General features: G+C 42.1%; 1 protein-coding gene across 2 annotated transcripts in view; it reads left to right on the top strand.

Annotated features, from left to right (window-relative positions):
• rin2b (Ras and Rab interactor 2b) overlaps nucleotides 1-17,344 on the top strand; it is a 47,103-nt gene that overhangs the window by 1,994 nt on the left and 27,765 nt on the right. The window contains exons 2-3 of one of the 2 annotated variants that reach the window (XM_042104549.1): nucleotides 10,125-10,277; nucleotides 16,972-17,081. In XM_042104549.1, the coding sequence (XP_041960483.1) occupies nucleotides 10,125-10,277; nucleotides 16,972-17,081 (263 nt within the window). Of the gene's footprint in view, nucleotides 1-9,908; nucleotides 10,278-16,971; nucleotides 17,082-17,344 lie in introns of those variants that run through there. The other variant, XM_042104548.1, reaches the window with a different exon arrangement.

Below are 17,344 nucleotides of genomic sequence, written 5' to 3' on the forward strand. Positions count from 1 at the left end.
ACACAGCACACCACAGCAGACCTATGATAGCATGCAATGATGGGTTTTGCATTTTCTCCCACTTTCTTGAAAAAGAACTATGCATATTGTTTTTTGTTGTATATGGTATTCAAATCAAACAATTTCCGTAGTAGGGCAGTTGACCACAACATAGATTTAAGGTCTTGGGTGCGTAATTTGCTTGACTTTTCACAAGTGCAGTTGAGCAGTGAAGATCTAATGGAGTGACAAACGCTGTATCTTCCTCCTGTCCCCATTCTCTAATGAATGCAGCAATGGAGAAGAATTCCCTAATCAGCCACCCATTGGCCATTCACCATACAGTATCTGCACCAGCACGGCCAGACAGCATTGTGTGGTGAGCTAATAGGGGCTACAGTAAACCCCCATTGAATGGGTTCACTGTACAGACAATTGGTGGGTGGGGGTGTGGGTCAAAGGCGAAGGACAGCTCCTGGATGGAGTCCCAGTACCCAGTAGAACCCCCCCCCCTCAGTCCTGCACCCCACTGGGGTCCCTCCATTCATTCTGCTGGATGGTTTGTGCTGGTTGTTGGGGTGTGGTGTGGGGGAGGGTTTGTGCTGGTTGTTGGGGTGTCTGTTGTGGGGGAGGGTTTGGTGCGTGAATGTCGATGTTGTGGTTTCTGTCCGTCACAGTGATGGTTTTTAAGATGTCTCGTGGAGATACAGTAGACCCCTTAACTGCTGTGACGAACTGCTGCCCCGGTTAAGAGGCTGTTGTTCTGAAAAGCTACACCAATGGAAAACGCTGGGCTGAATGAGAAACAGGCCACATGCTTTGATTAGACCTCTCAGTAAACATTGAAACTCTTTCAATAAGAAATTATTCCAAAAATTGAATCATCCCTAAAGGATTGTGTTGCTGCAAATAGGCCTTTGCGTTTGAATGAGCATGTTGCTGCATGCATGAGCATTCTTGATCAAATTCTGTCTTCTTGGTTCAGCTAGTATGTGGCTGGATTATATTCAGCGTGTGTGTGTGTGTGCATGTCTGTGTGCGTGTGTGCATGTGTGTGTGAGAGAGAGAGAGATAGAGAGAAAGAGAGAGAGATCACCTCAGTATTTTGTCATCACTCTTTTCAATCACTCTGCATACCACTCTCCCCCACGTGTTGCGCAACCGTTTCGTTTACCTTGCCATAATGTCACCATAAACACTCATGGGTAGAGCCTTTCTGCACTCTACTGTTGAATCTCCATGGTAGCTATCCCACATAATTAATAAGAGCTCCACAGGTACCCAGTAGTGGTCCTTTAGATCTCCTAGCGAGACTAAGCTGAAGTCTTTCCTGTCTTTGCCCTCAGACACACCACCTGGTCCTCTAAAGATGATGTCATCGCTGTCTGATGGTCGTCCAGTAAAGTTTCAAAGGCGACACCAGGGGCATCGCCCGTCCAAAAGCCGCAGAGTGCAGCCGGCGTCAAATAAGCGCCAGAGCTCCACGATTCCAAACAATGAGTCACTGTGGTCAAGAGATGAATATCTGGAGAGGAAGGAGTCCTGTTATTGTCCCCAGTAATTGTGTGTTCCTTTGAGGCGCCGCGTCTTCCTTTTATCTGCAGGTTGCTCTGAAAGGATCAGTTTGAGGCCACGACCCGGGGAGATGTTTAGAGAGGAACTGGAATTAAGTCAGACAGAGAAACACAGACAACACACATCATCTCTCTCTCCCTCTCTCTTATCCTCCTCTCTCTCTCTCTCTCTCTTTCTGTCACCCAGACACAGAAATCATCGCAATCCTCTTCAATCTGTAACTTACAGTATAGTCTACATTCGTTGATACATTACAGCTAGCTTGCATCACACACACATTAACAGTAATTGACGTGGACATGAAGTTAGCTACGGTTTTCACTCACATAAAGCTTAATTTAGTTCAGACCTAAACATCAGTTCCCCTTTTCTTCCCAGTTCCTATAGAGTTCACTCTCTCTCTCTCTCTCTCTCTCTCTCACTCTCTCACTCCCTCTCTCTCTCATTCTGTAATGTGCGTGTATGTTGTTCACACATAGGTTTGTATAAGGTTAGCATCATATCTGAATCATTCGAAGGGTAGGACCTCCGTTTGACAAACCTCCGCATATACTCCGGAGGTTATATCTGAAAGCGCTTTCTGTGTCATTCCTTAGTGTCTCACTCATGTGAACAAAACAGTATTGCTCCTCTCACTCCCCTTGCCTCCTATTGTCATGTCTCCTCTGCTCTAGAAGTAGGTCAGTGCAGTGGCATGGCATTGTTCCTGGATGTTTAGCCCATGAAGTAGGGTTGTGTGGACGCGGCCTCCGCCTGCCTCCCTGTTGACTGCAGTGAGCCATCTTGGTATATGGCAACTGGTCTCATGTGTCATACAGATGCTGCTGCTGTTGCTAGTGGTGATAGTGATGTTGCTACAGTGTCCGATATGCCGCCACTGTTGTTCCCGCTTTGGCTACTTCGGTAGGTTGGTCAGTTACAGGTGTGGTCCGTGATTCTGGCACTTTGCTTTCAATGGTTTGGGTTCCTTAATCATCTAATTGCACTGTGTTGTAACTTATTTCAAAGTCATGTTGGGTAATGTGTGTGTGTGTGTGTGTGTGTTTGTGTTTGTGTGTGTGTGTGTGGTTGTCAGCTGATATCAAGTAGAGCTTCAGAGAGGAAGGCCCTAAGGCCCTGAGTGTTTTGGGCCTTACCTGAGAGTTTAGCTCTCTCCAGATTACTACCGGTAAGTGGAAACGAGTGGGGGAGGGGGGAGGGAGGGAAAGAGAGAGAGAGAGAGAGAGAGTAAGGTAAGGAGGGAAGAAAAAGTCAAAGACTGAAAGATGTAAGTGTGCAAGAATAAATATTTTAGTCAATATGAGTTTGCTGCCAGTATTTGTTAAGTGTGTTGTGTTCTGTGTGTGTTTTTATTTTACTTTATTTCATTTAAATGTTTTTTTTATTCTCATCTGAATGCTCTCTCTGTATGATATGTGTTGTTTATTGATTGAAAATAAAAAATCATAATCACAAAAAAAAAGTAGGTGTGCAAGAGTGAAACAAAGAAAGGATGCGAAAGAAAGAGAGAAATGGAGAGACGGGGAAAACATGGTAGAGAAACTGAAAGAAAGGGACTTCCTGTGTGTCTGGGCCTCCTGTTGGTCTTCCTCAGGGCAAACAAACACGGGAGGCTCATCCTCAGGTCAAGCTTCAGATACTGGACCCTCTAGGGAGTTGACCTGTCATTGCCCCCCACCCCACCCCATCCCTCTCTGTGTGTGTGTGGATGTGTGTGTGTGTGTGTGTGTGTGTGTGTGTGTGTGTGTGTGTGTGCTTGTGTGTGTGCTTGTGTGTGCGCAGCTGCCCTAACCGCTGGTTTTAAGGATGGGCCAACAGCAACGAGTGTGCGCGAGAGGGTGTGTCTCCTGAAAGGGGTGTTTAGTGGTGTGTGACCACTTGAGTAAATGGCAGTGACTGGTGTACCTTTTCACAGTCTTTCTGTTTCTGCTTCATGTGTGAGTGTGAGGAAGAGAATGTGTGAGGGAGTGTGGTTGATATGTGTTTATGTGTGTGTGTGTGTGTGTGTGTGAGAGAGAGAGAGACAGCGACCGAGAGAGAGGGGGCAGTGTGTGAAAAAGTGTGCGTATATGTCTTTATGTGTGTGTGTGAGAGAGAGTAGTGTGTGAGAAAGTGTGCGCATGTGTGTAAATGTGTGTGTGTGTGTATTGTGTTACATTGGAAACCTCTGTCTGGTAAGTCTTGACACTGTGTCTCTGTGTGCCGCTGGCAGGTTTCTGTGTTGGGGGTGCATGAGACGGCTCCTTGTTTGGCTGCAGCTGACTCTTGTAAAACAGCCCAGGCCATCAGTCCCCACAAACAGGCCTGCCAACCTGTTAGGGACGCCTCGGAGTGAGGCTCACCCATCGCTGCCCACACACAGGCCTGCCAACCTGTTAGGGATGCCTCAACGGTGTGAACTGAGATGGGAAAATCTGTATTTTATTCCCAGGAAATTACATCAGATCCGCATTAGAGCATGAGAAATGGAACAAATTGTGTATGTGTGTGTGTGTGTGTTTATGTGTGTGTGAGAGAGAGAGGGAGAGAGAGAAGTGGAGGGAAAGAACTGCCCAAAAGTATTGAGACTGAAGATACAAAATAATACAAGTGAAACAGACATAGGATGCACTCTCCCTATAAAATGACTGTCCTGTGTTTCATTCATTTACCGTAAAACTCCAAATAATAGCCCGGGCTTTTATTTTCCCAAATCGCCAAACTGCACCGGCTAGTATTAGAGACAGGCGTCTATATGAGACAGGCCTTTAATTCCCTTTACACAAAACTTTTCCTCTGCAAAGATGGAAAATATTATCGAATTAATTATTTCAAACACACTGAATGAAAGACTAGGCTATCTGATGACAATTACGGATCATCATTCATTTAGTGTTGAGATGTTGTTCATTGAGTGAGATACAGTAAGATCCAAATAGCGGGCATAGCCAGAACAGATGAAACACATTTTAATTAAACGTAATCTACAAAGAGATCGTATCACACTAAAAGCTCATATTTTGTCACTAGCAAATAGCCTATATCGGTCCTTTGTCAAATACAGTTGCATTATCAGCCCTGACCAAAACCATTCAGGAATTATTTATGCAAAAGTGGAACGTGCCTAATGTTTCATTCTCCCTCCTTTTCGGCACGAATGAAACAGCATGAGAGAGCATGAACCATATTGTTTCTCCCATTTTGTATTGTATTGTATTTGTATTGCCAAATTTGACAACAGTCTACATTCAAATCATAGCCTACTTCCAGGCTCGCAGGGAACATATCTTTGACCAGGGTGCTAAATAACAAAATAATCATGGATGTCCGACGATTTCTCCCCCCAGCATATGATTCGAATTTAGACAGCTAAATACGCCATTTCACCGCCGTGTATGAGTAGGTCTAAGAGTGAGAAGTTTTATAATGCCCTGGGCAGCCACATTCCACTGCAACTATGCACAGCACTTGCCACTCCGACTTATCAAAGAAACTGTGCGCGCGCACACACCAGTCCCATAGAAGCGCACTTGACTTTACATCATTAACCTATTTCACTAGGTTATATAGCCAGAGAATGTCCGTAGACGGGCTCTGATATAGCCTAGTCTAAGGTAAATTCCTTTTTTCCCTAGATTTTTTTTTTTTTTTTTTTTTTCTTTTTCGCATGGGCAATTTTCCGTCAAGGATTCCCGGGACACTGAAAGATCGGGGTACACGAAACTTGGTGGGCATGTAACCCCACATGGATAGCATGGAACCATCGTTTTTTGTTTTGATCTGTAGCCCCCCCCGCTGGACTGGACCCCCGAAAGGAGGGTAGTTTTCTGTGAATATCTTGAGAACCGTCGGGTTTAGGAGGACCACCTTTTTTTTGTATGTTGATCTTAAGGGGCCATGTCAACCCATTCCATAACCACTCATTTCATGTATAGCGAGAATTTCATGTATCTTGAGAACCGTAGGGCCTAGGATGACCAAATGTTTGCGTATGTTTGCCTCCAGGGGTCATGTTAATCCATTCCATATGCACAGATGTGCATAAACAGATACACATGCACATACATACATTCACAGTAATCATACGTATGACTCTTACTCACACAGTAGACATATGGACGCATGCATGCACATGCACACACACAGGCACATATACAGGCACATACACAAGCACATGCACGCACACACACACACACACATAAACATAAACATGTACACGCACACATGCACACAATTCAAGAATTTCTCAGATGGGGGTGGGGTTGTATAAAATGTATTTTACATGTGAAATCTATGAACTTTGTTACTTGTTGTCTAGCAGATACCAGTGATAATTGAGTGTGCATAATGCAATTCAGTGAGACAGTTAGAATCATATATGCCTTTCAGCGTGACTTATTTTTATGGAAAAAATGTGCTGGACTGGGCGGCGGTCATATTTTGTACCGCTCTGCGGTACATCTAGTTCTCAAAACTGTTTGTTCAAACTCCATATCATCTTATCACTTGTGCACTTCATTGAAGCAGTTTCTCCCCATTTTGAACAAACAGCAATGGTTTTGTACATCTGTGCAACTGATTTTTTACAAATGTCTGCTATTTTTTTTTTCATTTTCAATGGTTAATGTCTTGTTGTTCAAAATGCATCATACTGGTTCCCTGCTGAATAGTCCTATTGTGGCATTAAATGCAAATGTGCTAGCTGTCACAACTAGTTGTCATAGTCTATTTATAGCATATATACAATACAGGCCAAAAGTTTGGACACACCTTCTCATTTCAATGTGTTTTTATTTTATTTTCATGACTATTTACAGTGTAGATTCTTACTGAAGGCATCAAAACTATGACTGAATGCAAAGTTATTTGGCCCACAGATGAATATTTGTTTAAGTTATGGCTTGCTGAATATGGTATTAAATAAAAAAAATAGCAACTTTGAAGAAACTAGAATATAAGACATGTTTTCAGTTATTTCAAAACTTTTGTACATAAATATGTTTGTACAAAACATAAGTACATAATTCCACATGTGTTCATTAATAGTTTTGATGAATCTAGTAATGTGCATAGTCATGAAAATAAAGGAAACACATTGAATGAGAAGGTGTGTCCGAACTTTTGGCCTGTACTGTACATGTATGTAACGTGACAGACAGGAACACCAGGATGTATAGAAAGATGTACAGTGGTGCACAGGTCTGATCAAGGGGTGTTTTACTGTATATTGGCCATTTTTCATTTGCACAATGCTGTAAAATCCTTGGTTGTCTTTATACAGTCACAATGTCTGTCAACCGTAAAAACTTTGAAATCTATCCACTGTGTTGCAATCAACCCCCTTCACACACAATAATGTGCATGCGCATTGTTCATTAGGAAATGTGTACAGAGTAAACTGTCATATTGACAACAAGACAAAACAGTCAAAAAAAATCTGTTGTTCAAATATTCACTATGACTAAAAAAAAATGCATCAAAGCGACTGAGAAAAAAAAAACTGTAAGTCATTTTAATGCCCTCAACCTGGAGGCCTTTGTGCCTGAACTGGAGGATGAGTTAGCTTAGCCTGTGTGCTTACAAAAACGTGGAGGTAGTTAAAAGGATTCAGCAGGCTTGTGAGTGACATCCTGAGACGTTTGTTTTCTCCATCCCTGTGGATTATCTCCCAAACCCTGCTTCCGATTTCTTTTCCGCTGTCCATGACTTGTCAATCAACCATTAATTAGGCTACTTTACTACTGTTGTTATGGTTACCATTCATAAGCACATTGATATGGAACGGTGATTAATTTTTGGAACTACTTCAAAGGTAGCCTGTTATTCACCTTACCGAAGTTAATGGCCACCCCATCAGCCAATCAGAGAAGAGAATCCCATTGTTAAGGTAGATAAAGTGCTGAGACAGGAGAATTTCAGTGTTGCTCAGGCTCCTACAGGTTAGTGAGCAAAGACAATGATCTTAAAGTCAGGTGGCCAATTATATTAGAGATAGCTCACATGTTTTAAATGTGTATACATATGATGTGCTGACAGGAATTTAAGAAAATCATTCATTTAATTTCCTTTATAACATTTTGTGTGTGTGTGTGAGTGAGTGAGTGAGAGAGAGAGAGAGAGAGAGAGAGAGAGAGAGACCTGAAGAGAGAGTGAGAGAGCGCAAAAGCAAGAGAGAGAGAGTAGGAAGAGGGATGCACATGAATATGGAGTAGCACTGAGAGAAATATACATCAGGTTTACAGATACGCATACGCAAGTCTACATGTGAAAGAAAAAAATTCTAGTTCTAGTTCATCTAGTTCTCAAAACTGTTTGTTCAAACTCCATATCATCTTATCACTTGTGCACTTCATTGAAGCAGTTTCTCCCCATTTTGAACAAACAGCAATGGTTTTGTACATCTGTGCAACTGATTTTTTACAAATGTCTGCTATTTTTTTTTTCATTTTCAATGGTTAATGTCTTGTTGTTCAAAATGCATCATACTGGTTCCCTGCTGAATAGTCCTATTGTGGCATTAAATGCAAATGTGCTAGCTGTCACAACTAGTTGTCATAGTCTATTTATAGCATATATACAATACAGGCCAAAAGTTTGGACACACCTTCTCATTTCAATGTGTTTTTTTTTTTATTTTCATGACTATTTACAGTGTAGATTCTTACTGAAGGCATCAAAACTATGACTGAATGCAAAGTTATTTGGCCCACAGATGAATATTTGTTTAAGTTATAGCTTGCTGAATATGGTATTAAATAAAAAAAATAGCAACTTTGAAGAAACTAGAATATAAGACATGTTTTCAGTCATTTCAAAACTTTTGTACATAAATATGTTTGTACAAAACATAAGTACATAATTCCACATGTGTACATTAATAGTTTTGATGAATCTAGTAATGTACATAGTCATGAAAATAAAGGAAACACATTGAATGAGAAGGTGTGTCCGAACTTTTGGCCTGTACTGTACATGTATGTAACGTGACAGACAGGAACACCAGGATGTATAGAAAGATGTACAGTGGTGCACAGGTCTGATCAAGGGGTGTTTTACTGTATATTGGCCATTTTTCATTTGCACAATGCTGTAAAATCCTTGGTTGTCTTTATACAGTCACAATGTCTGTCAACCGTGAAAACTTTGAAATCTATCCACTGTGTTGCAATCAACCCCCTTCACACACAATAATGTGCATGCGCATTGTTCATTAGGAAATGTGTACAGAGTAAACTGTCATATTGACAACAAGACAAAACAGTCAAAAAAAAAATCTGTTGTTCAAATGTTCACTATGATTAAAAAAAAATGCATCAAAGCGACTGAGAAAAAAAAACTGTAAGTCATTTTAATGCCCTCAACCTGGAGGCCTTTGTGCCTGAACTGGAGGATGAGTTAGCTTAGCCTGTGTGCTTACAAAAACGTGGAGGTAGTTAAAAGGATTCAGCGGGCTTGTGAGTGACATCCTGAGACGTTTGTTTTCTCCATCCCTGTGGATTATCTCCCAAACCCTGCTTCCGATTTCTTTTCCGCTGTCCATGACTTGTCAATCAACCATTAATTAGGCTACTTTACTACTGTTGTTATGGTTACCATTCATAAGCACATTGATATGGAACGGTGATTAATTTTTGGAACTACTTCAAAGGTAGCCTGTTATTCACCTTACCGAAGTTAATGGCCACCCCATCAGCCAATCAGAGAAGAGAATCCCATTGTTAAGGTAGATAAAGTGCTGAGACAGGAGAATTTCAGTGTTGCTCAGGCTCCTACAGGTTAGTGAGCAAAGACAATGATCTTAAAGTCAGGTGGCCAATTATATTAGAGATAGCTCACATGTTTTAAATGTGTATACATATGATGTGCTGACAGGAATTGAAGAAAATCATTTATTTAATTTCCTTTATAACATTTTGTAATAATTTGTTAATTTTTATTCAATATCAACTATTTTAGACAAGACACTGAATATAATGTGGCCACTGGTTTGTAGTTGGAGCAGCTGTGTTTAAAATATATGTTCAATGTTGTGCTCATGGTAGACCCAGGAGGGGTGGTATGGTGAATATTCTTCCTCCCATTGGCAGGTTACAGTGGAGACTGAAGTTTGCACTGTACTGCACACAATCAATTTAAATAAATAATTAGGGACTTTTTCCATTTCACAGGAAGTACAATACTATGAAATGATGGTTACATTGCCTGAATAGTGTTCCTCTTTTGCCATGAGCACACATGTACACACACACACTATCTCTCTCTCTCTGTCTCTCTCTGTCTCTCTCTCTTCCTCTACCTTTTCATGTACACACACACACACGTGTTGATCCACACAGGAAGCTGTGTGAGGACAGATAGCATTATCACAGTTGAGGCCAGAGGAGAAGTCAAAAAGGCGTGAAAAGACCAGACCAGACCTGTGTGTGTTAGTCAGTAAGCCAAGTGCATTGGAAGCCTGTCTTTGTGTCTGAGACCAGTGTAAGATAGCTCACTGACCGACCGACTGACTGACTTGAGGTCAGGACTGGACTATCATGTTTTGGGATCAACCCCCAGATGAGCTGGAGGATGATGGATGTTGTGATCTGCAGGAGTGGGAGCAGGACAAGACGGAGGAGGAGGAGGACCAGGAGCAGCAGGAGCAGCAGGAGGACCAGGATCAGACAGAAAGGGAGGAGGAGGAGGAGACCATGAGGCCCAAGAGCCTGCCTAGCCGCATGGACCGGAGGAGCAGCTACTTTAAGGTGAAGAGACAATGAGTGGGTCTCTCTCTCTCTCTCTCTCTCTCTCTCTCTCTCTCTCTCTCTCTCTCTCTTATATGTCTCAGATAATCTGATTATAGTTACGTAATTGTTGAAGATTACTTGATTACATTTTGTTTATGTGTTTTGATACATGTACAGGGATGGACAAAAATACATCAGGATGTAGCATATGTAAAATAAAATACCAAATACCCTCTTTTTAAATGTATCAAAATAACTACAGAATATTGTAGCCATAATGTATCAAAATAAAATACTGTATTTTTGTATTTTGAAAATACTCAAAAATACCTTTTTCAAGGGGGCATAGAATCACTTTGTAAATCAGCTTTTTTATCCCAAACATTTAGGCTATTAAAACTTGAATAAGGCTACATATGGAATATCACACACCAGAAATTCCAAAACGGTTCAGAAGTTCTAAACAGGCAAACTTATGAGCAGGGATGGATTACTAAAGGAGCCTAACGGGCCCAGGCCCAGGGGCCCAAGTGTTCAGGGATCCCTGAAGCCCAAGCCTCTGTGTGAAGTCACTACTATGTTCTCCAGCCCTGATATCAGAATAGGGCCCCTCTGTCAAATAACATAGGTTATGTTATGTGATGTGTCTTAATCGGGCCCCTCAATCATATAACATTATTCCCCATATATTATTCACCCTGTTATCTAAACGGGGCCCCTCAGTCAAATAACACAGGTTATGCTACAGTATGTGTGATAATAATGCTTTGTAATTGCCATCTTTTTTCACAGCAAGACACCTTAACCTTTAAACACTGTTCGTTGCTACCCACCTTAATTTACTGTTCGCGGCCAAATTTGACCGGACAGTTTTAACTGCTCTTAAATACCAATACCATGACAAAAAGTATTATTTAATAGAACATTTATTGTAAACAGAACCTCATTAGATAATTAACATCTACAACATGTGTGTTTGTGTGTGGGGGTGTGTGTGTTTCTGTATGTGCATGAATGTGTGCAAACACTCACTGGTGGTTCACATGCACAGTGGAAACATGACAACATGAACTGTGTGTGTGTGTGTGTGTGTGTGTGTGTGTGTGTGTGGGAGAGAGAGAGAGAGAGAGAGAGGGTGTAAGTGTGTGTGTGTGTGTGTGTGTGTGTTTGTTTGTGTTTGTGTGTGTGTGGGTGTGAGTGTTTCTGTGTGTGCATACATGCATGTGTGTGCAAACATTGGTGGTTCACACGCACGAGTGGCAACATGAACTGACAACATGTACTGAGTGTGTGTGTGTGTGTGTGTGTGTGTGTGTGTGTGTGTGTGTGTGTGTTTGTGTGTGTGTGTGTGTGTGTGTGTGTGTGTGTGTGTGTCTGTGACTGTGAGTAGGTGTACATGTGTGTATGTGCTTTATGTGTGTCTGTTTGTGATGATTATGAATAAATCACTCAAAATTCAAAGGAAGTAGTCGTATCAATTCTATGTGTTCAAAAGCCTTTTGTGAAGGATATCATAAGATCTTGAGGCAATCTGATGAAAAATGCCATATTTATGGTACAGGGAATGTGTAAATCGGTCATTTTTGACCGGAACAGTGTTAGAAGGTTAAATGTGTTGATGGTTACAGAATTTGTAAGTCTCAATCTGTCATTTATTTGCACAAAACTTGCCAGAAGTCATAATTTAAGGGGATATTGCCTTTTAGCACAACCAACCGCGACCCAGCTAGAGAATAAAATGGACGCCTATTTTTTCCACTTGACTGGTTCTGTAGAAATACAAGACAAGTCATAATTTGTGTTTAAAAGGGGAAGTAAAGGCTACATGTGTGTTGTGATAATATAGTAGAACTAGGGTGACCACCAACCAGATCGGACATGTTGTCTATAAAGTGAGGACAAATTGGCCAAAATAAGGACACCCCCAATGTCTGCGATGAGGTGTAGCGGCTGACGTCATAAACCAGTAGCCTACTGGCGGGAAAGCTCAGAGTGGCGCCAGTCTTTTAACTGGAGTTTAAACGGCAAACAGGTAGGAAACAGGTAGGGACAGGAGTAGGCCTACAACTATTGTCAAGACAGTAGGCAATTAGGCTACTGTACCCCAGAATACAACAATAAACTTCGGAAAGACAAACGTTTGTTTCATAGTGAGCCTCAATGACCGAATCATGGATTTACCTGTTGTCAGTTGAGTTCATTCACTGCAGCTCTAACACAGTTAAACTGCTCGTTACAAGAGCAAGCCTAGCCAAAATATTTTAGCCACCTTTTGACCAGTTCTTCGTCTGAGAAGGTGAAGTAGGCAAATATAAAACAGATGTAAGACTAATAGGCTACCAGGGGGGATTTTGAACTCGCATGTTTCATGCACTTTGGGACAAAAAAGACCTTCCTCGACATCAACAGATGTTAACCGACACCCCACCTCTCCACTCCGAGGGTAGCCTACTAGGCTATTCCACGTTACGAGTCAGCGCAAGCATGAGCCAGCACAACCAGCAACGTTTGTTATGGGCACGTCAATCAATACAACCAATAGGCCTGCAGCAAAATAACTATAACCAAAGTTAATAGTGTCCACTGTTTGGTTTGTTCAGTAATGAATAATGTGTGTGGTTGCTGTGCTAAACCTGATAAGGCTAATTTTAGATTAGGCCTTTTTTGGTCAGAATGTGGCAAACACATCCATATAGAAACTATTAGATACTGTTGGAGCATTTTAAATGCACAATCACATATACTGCCATTAAGACATTTCTAATATTATAAATGCATGCAAGCCCAATGTAGGAAATGCGTTTTCTCCCCCTTTTGGGCCCTCACCGTCGACTTCAAGGCAGCAATGCCTGGAAGGCACTAGGGTTAGGCAAGGGTTAGGGTTAGGTTTAGGATTACGGTTAGGGTTAGGTATGGCAGCGCTGCCTTGAAGTCGACGGTGGCAGCACTGCCTTGATGGGGGTCCAAAAGACCATCCAGCCGTATAATTCAGACGAATGGTCACCCTAGACAAACAATGCCATTAGCTAATGCTATCATTGTGGCTAACTACCTTAGCTACTGTCAGTAGCTAACATCATGGATGGATTATGAACTTTCGGGCCCCTGGGCCCAGATGTATTAAGGGCTCCCCACTAATTGTCGTATATGTGGGAGGGGGGGGGGGGGGGGGGTTCTGGTCCTCCCCCAGAATTTTTTTAATTTGTTTGATGTGATTTCCTGTATTCTGGTCAATTTTGGGGATGGCCAATACTAAATTCAATCAGATTCATAGCCTACATCCTGATTTGTTGATATTGAGGCAATGATTCCATGCAAATGCTTGGGCTTTAGGGCCCCCTGACCCCTTGGGCCCGGTAGGCCCATGCAGTGATCCATCCCTGGCTAACATTGTCTTACTGTTGGATGTAATGTTAATTAAGCTGGAAAGACAATACTGGACATTTAAATGAGGGATCAATCTCTCTGTTTATTAAACGTGCTGTGTAGTGGGTGGCGGTCATTGTCCACGCTTGCTCATCCTGCTCAGGGTCCGTTTGTCTGCAGTTGTTGTGAGTGTTTCCAGCTCATTGCCCACAACAGAGCAGCTTTCCTTACCAGCCTGTTCAGTTGCCCAGCGTCCCTTTTCTTAATAGTAGTCTAACACAGTGAAGGATGAATGTGGCGGATGAAACGGCCTGACCTGAACTATATGCCTTTTTTCAGTTTCCCCATGTTTCTGGTTTTGATCATGTTTAGGAGAACTGCAGTTCAGTTTATAAGGGCCAGAATTAGAAGGGAAAAGAGGAATTGAAAAGTTGTATGGTTCCATTTGAAGAATTGAAAACGTTGCAGTGAATTTCAGGTGGTGGGTTAAGGTCTACAGTAGTTCAGTTCCCTAGATGATTGTTTATAGTAGTATAATTAGATCTAGAGGAACCCAGACTCTGAACTCCGGTGATGGTGTGTGTGTGTGTGTGTGTGTGTGTGTGTGTGTGTGTGTGTGTGTGTGTGTGTGTGTGTGTGTGTGTGTGTGTGTCCCTGTGTGTGTATGAGTGACATCTCAGTGGAATTGATCAGAGCAGAGATTATTTTAGTTGTAAGGCCATAGTGTTGTAGGGTAGGTCAACACTGCTGTCACACTTTGCTTTTGGGAAGCTAGGCTGACACTTTTTTGTCCTGTGCATAGGTGTCAAAGGTTACATAATTAGTTTCCAGTGGAAAGGAAGACGTAATTTGTCAAAACAAATCCTTTTGAACAGGAAATGGAAAGATGTGTCACTGTTTTACAAAAGTCACTGTCTGAATAAGTCTACAAAACTGCTACAAAACTCTTCTGGAAAAACAGAAACTCCTCAGAAACTACACGAGAATGTAGATTTTCTTAGTTCATCTCTCATTATCTGTCCTCTTTGGCTCCATACAATCATTCTTCTCCTCTCTTCTCTTTTCTCCTCTCTTCTCTTCTCCACTCTTCCCCTCCTTTCTCATCTTCCCTTCTATGTCAGTGAAGAGCATCCCACTCCATCTAATACCCCATGTCCTCTATAATGCCTTCACCCATAAAACATGAAAGCTAAGTCTCCCTCATTTGGCCTGCCAATTTGGAGCCAGCCTGGCGACATCACTGGACCTGTGGTGAAATTTAAACACTAGTGAAGTGAATGTAGGTACAGTGCTGGTTTTGGATAGAGGGGGTTTTATTTGTTATGCCTGGTGCCTCTAACGCTTTGTGTGGGTTTCAGTTCCCCATTAGAGGGGCTGTGGTGTGAATGAGGGGGGTGGATGTTTGTTTCCTGACTGTTGTTTGGCTCAGTGACTAGAGTAGCACAGAGAAGCCAAGAGAAGACTGGTTTGTCAAGCCTGTGTTTGGACATGTGTGAATGTATGCACCTGCATTTGCATGTGCTCTTGTTAGCAGTGGCTTGCTTTCTTTCCATCTGTCCACTCCGTATTTCTCTGTATATCTCTTCTCTCTCAATGCTCCCTCTTCCCTGTTTTTCTGATTGTCTTTTCTTTTTCATCAATCAATCAATCAATCAATATGTATTGTAGCAATGCAAGATACTTAACAACAGCACACCCAAACAGCAATATGCAAAATAAATAAATAAATAAACGAGACATGGCATAAATAAAAGGACCAGTAAGTCTCAGTAGAATGTGAGGATTAACACAATGGTTATGACAGTACACCTTCAGAACAGATACAGTACATAGACAAATTACATTGATTGATATTAAAAAATAATGAAAGAGAAGATGATTAAATATAGTATAAACAGTCATTTTTTCAATATTTCATTTCAGACCATCAGTCTTATCTCCCTTCATCTCACTTTAACCCATAAATACCTCAGGGCATTTTCATCGACATCAGTATTTGCTGACTTTGTGTCAGTATTTGCTGAATCTGTGTCATTTTCGGTGTTAGTCAGACTGAATGGGGCTCCATCATTGAAGTAGGCCTGACACACTTTATAGCAGCAGGGATTTATGGGTTATGGTTTACAGTCCATCAGGTTTCTTCCTCTGCAGCTATTTGCAACAGTAAACACTGCCCTCTATGGGTCAGATTTGATCACTGCAGCTTTAACATGTTAGTCTCTGGCCTGAGTCCTCTCCTAACTTGGCAGTTGAGACGATGGCCAGTGTGCTGGCTTCAATCACGAAAACGGGAGACAGCGTAATGGAACAAAGAGTTTTTCTTTTTCCTAAAGTGAAGGTCAGTTTGGAGAGTGTTGACACCAAAGCTGCTGTAATGTCAGCTAGAGTTTGTGGCTGTGTTTGTCTCAGCAAACAGAAATGTAGATAAGTCATGCTTTTTGTCATGCATTAGTCTGTTTTTAGTTGCTTTTTTCCCCTCTTGTTTTTTTCCATTGCAGTGGTCCAACAACCCAGTTGACATGCACATCTATACTATTCATAATAGAATAATACTGTAATATGCATAATATACTGTAGGTTGACCTGCACATCTATACTAGTCATAATAGCAGAATAATATGCATTATATACTGTAGGTTGACTGTGCTGCTTAACAGAGTAGTAAACAGATAGATATAGAGCATTTCTAGAGATGAGATAGAAATGTGTACAACACATGTCCTGTGTTGGAAAGGAGACGTGCAGCTTATGCCTTAACGTGTTGGGGTTTCCCATTTCAACATGGCCTGATGCATGTTGATTCCTGCCCAGATACCTTTGCATGCCTGCTGGACTGGACAATCAGGCCTAATTAAGCTGGTGCAGGCGTGTTGTGGGCGCCTGCTGGATGGGGGACCCAGGGGAGATCGATGGGCTCTGATTGGAGGAGAATGTTGTGCCCTGGGCTGGTACTTTTCTGGGTACTTTTCTTTGGGCTTTGCCTCATTTCCTGTCCTTGTTGTAAACATAGGGACTACAGGGAAGACGACAAACCCTTTATCCTAACACACCAACTTTCTCTCTCTTTTTCTCTCTCTTTCTCTGGATGGACGGACGGATGTTGCTCATCACCACAAAGGCAATAACAGGGCAGTCTGTGTACTCACTTTACGCGGACACACTGTTTGAGGTCGTTGAGACGCCGCGTCAGTCCGTTTCCAGATCCTTTAGATATTCTCAGCTCTCCTTCACTTCCTGGTCCTTACAGCCCCAGAGCGTTCTCTCTTCTCTTTCATTCACTCTTTTTTCTCTCTCTCTCTTTCTCTCTCTCTCTCTCTCTCTCTCTCATTGCTGGGGGGCCGTGCAGCTGGTGGAGTCGTTCGCCTCGGAGCTGGGCGAACTGGAGCAGGAGATGGGGCAGCTGCGTCCAGCGCCGGGCGGCACAGTGGACTCAGATGGACACGTCCTCCTGCAGGGGTAAGAGCAGCACTTTGCACATTCATTAGGCCACCTAACCCTTAACTGTGTGGGTTTTTGAACATTCTAACATAAGATTCCGTTCCGCAACAATTCAAGGTTCTAAAATTCTATGTTTCATTCTATCTATATGGCTCTGGTTTCATTCAATGAACCCAGATATTCTTTAGAACATTCATTTCCCAACATTCCTGTTACACCGGCGTGACGGTACACCTTTAAGGGATAAGAGTGTGATACTGTGTGGTTAAAGGTGCCATGTG

Source organism: Alosa sapidissima, chromosome 9 (genome assembly GCF_018492685.1).
Source record: "Alosa sapidissima isolate fAloSap1 chromosome 9, fAloSap1.pri, whole genome shotgun sequence".
In the NCBI taxonomy this organism is placed as follows: Eukaryota; Metazoa; Chordata; class Actinopteri; order Clupeiformes; family Clupeidae; genus Alosa; species Alosa sapidissima.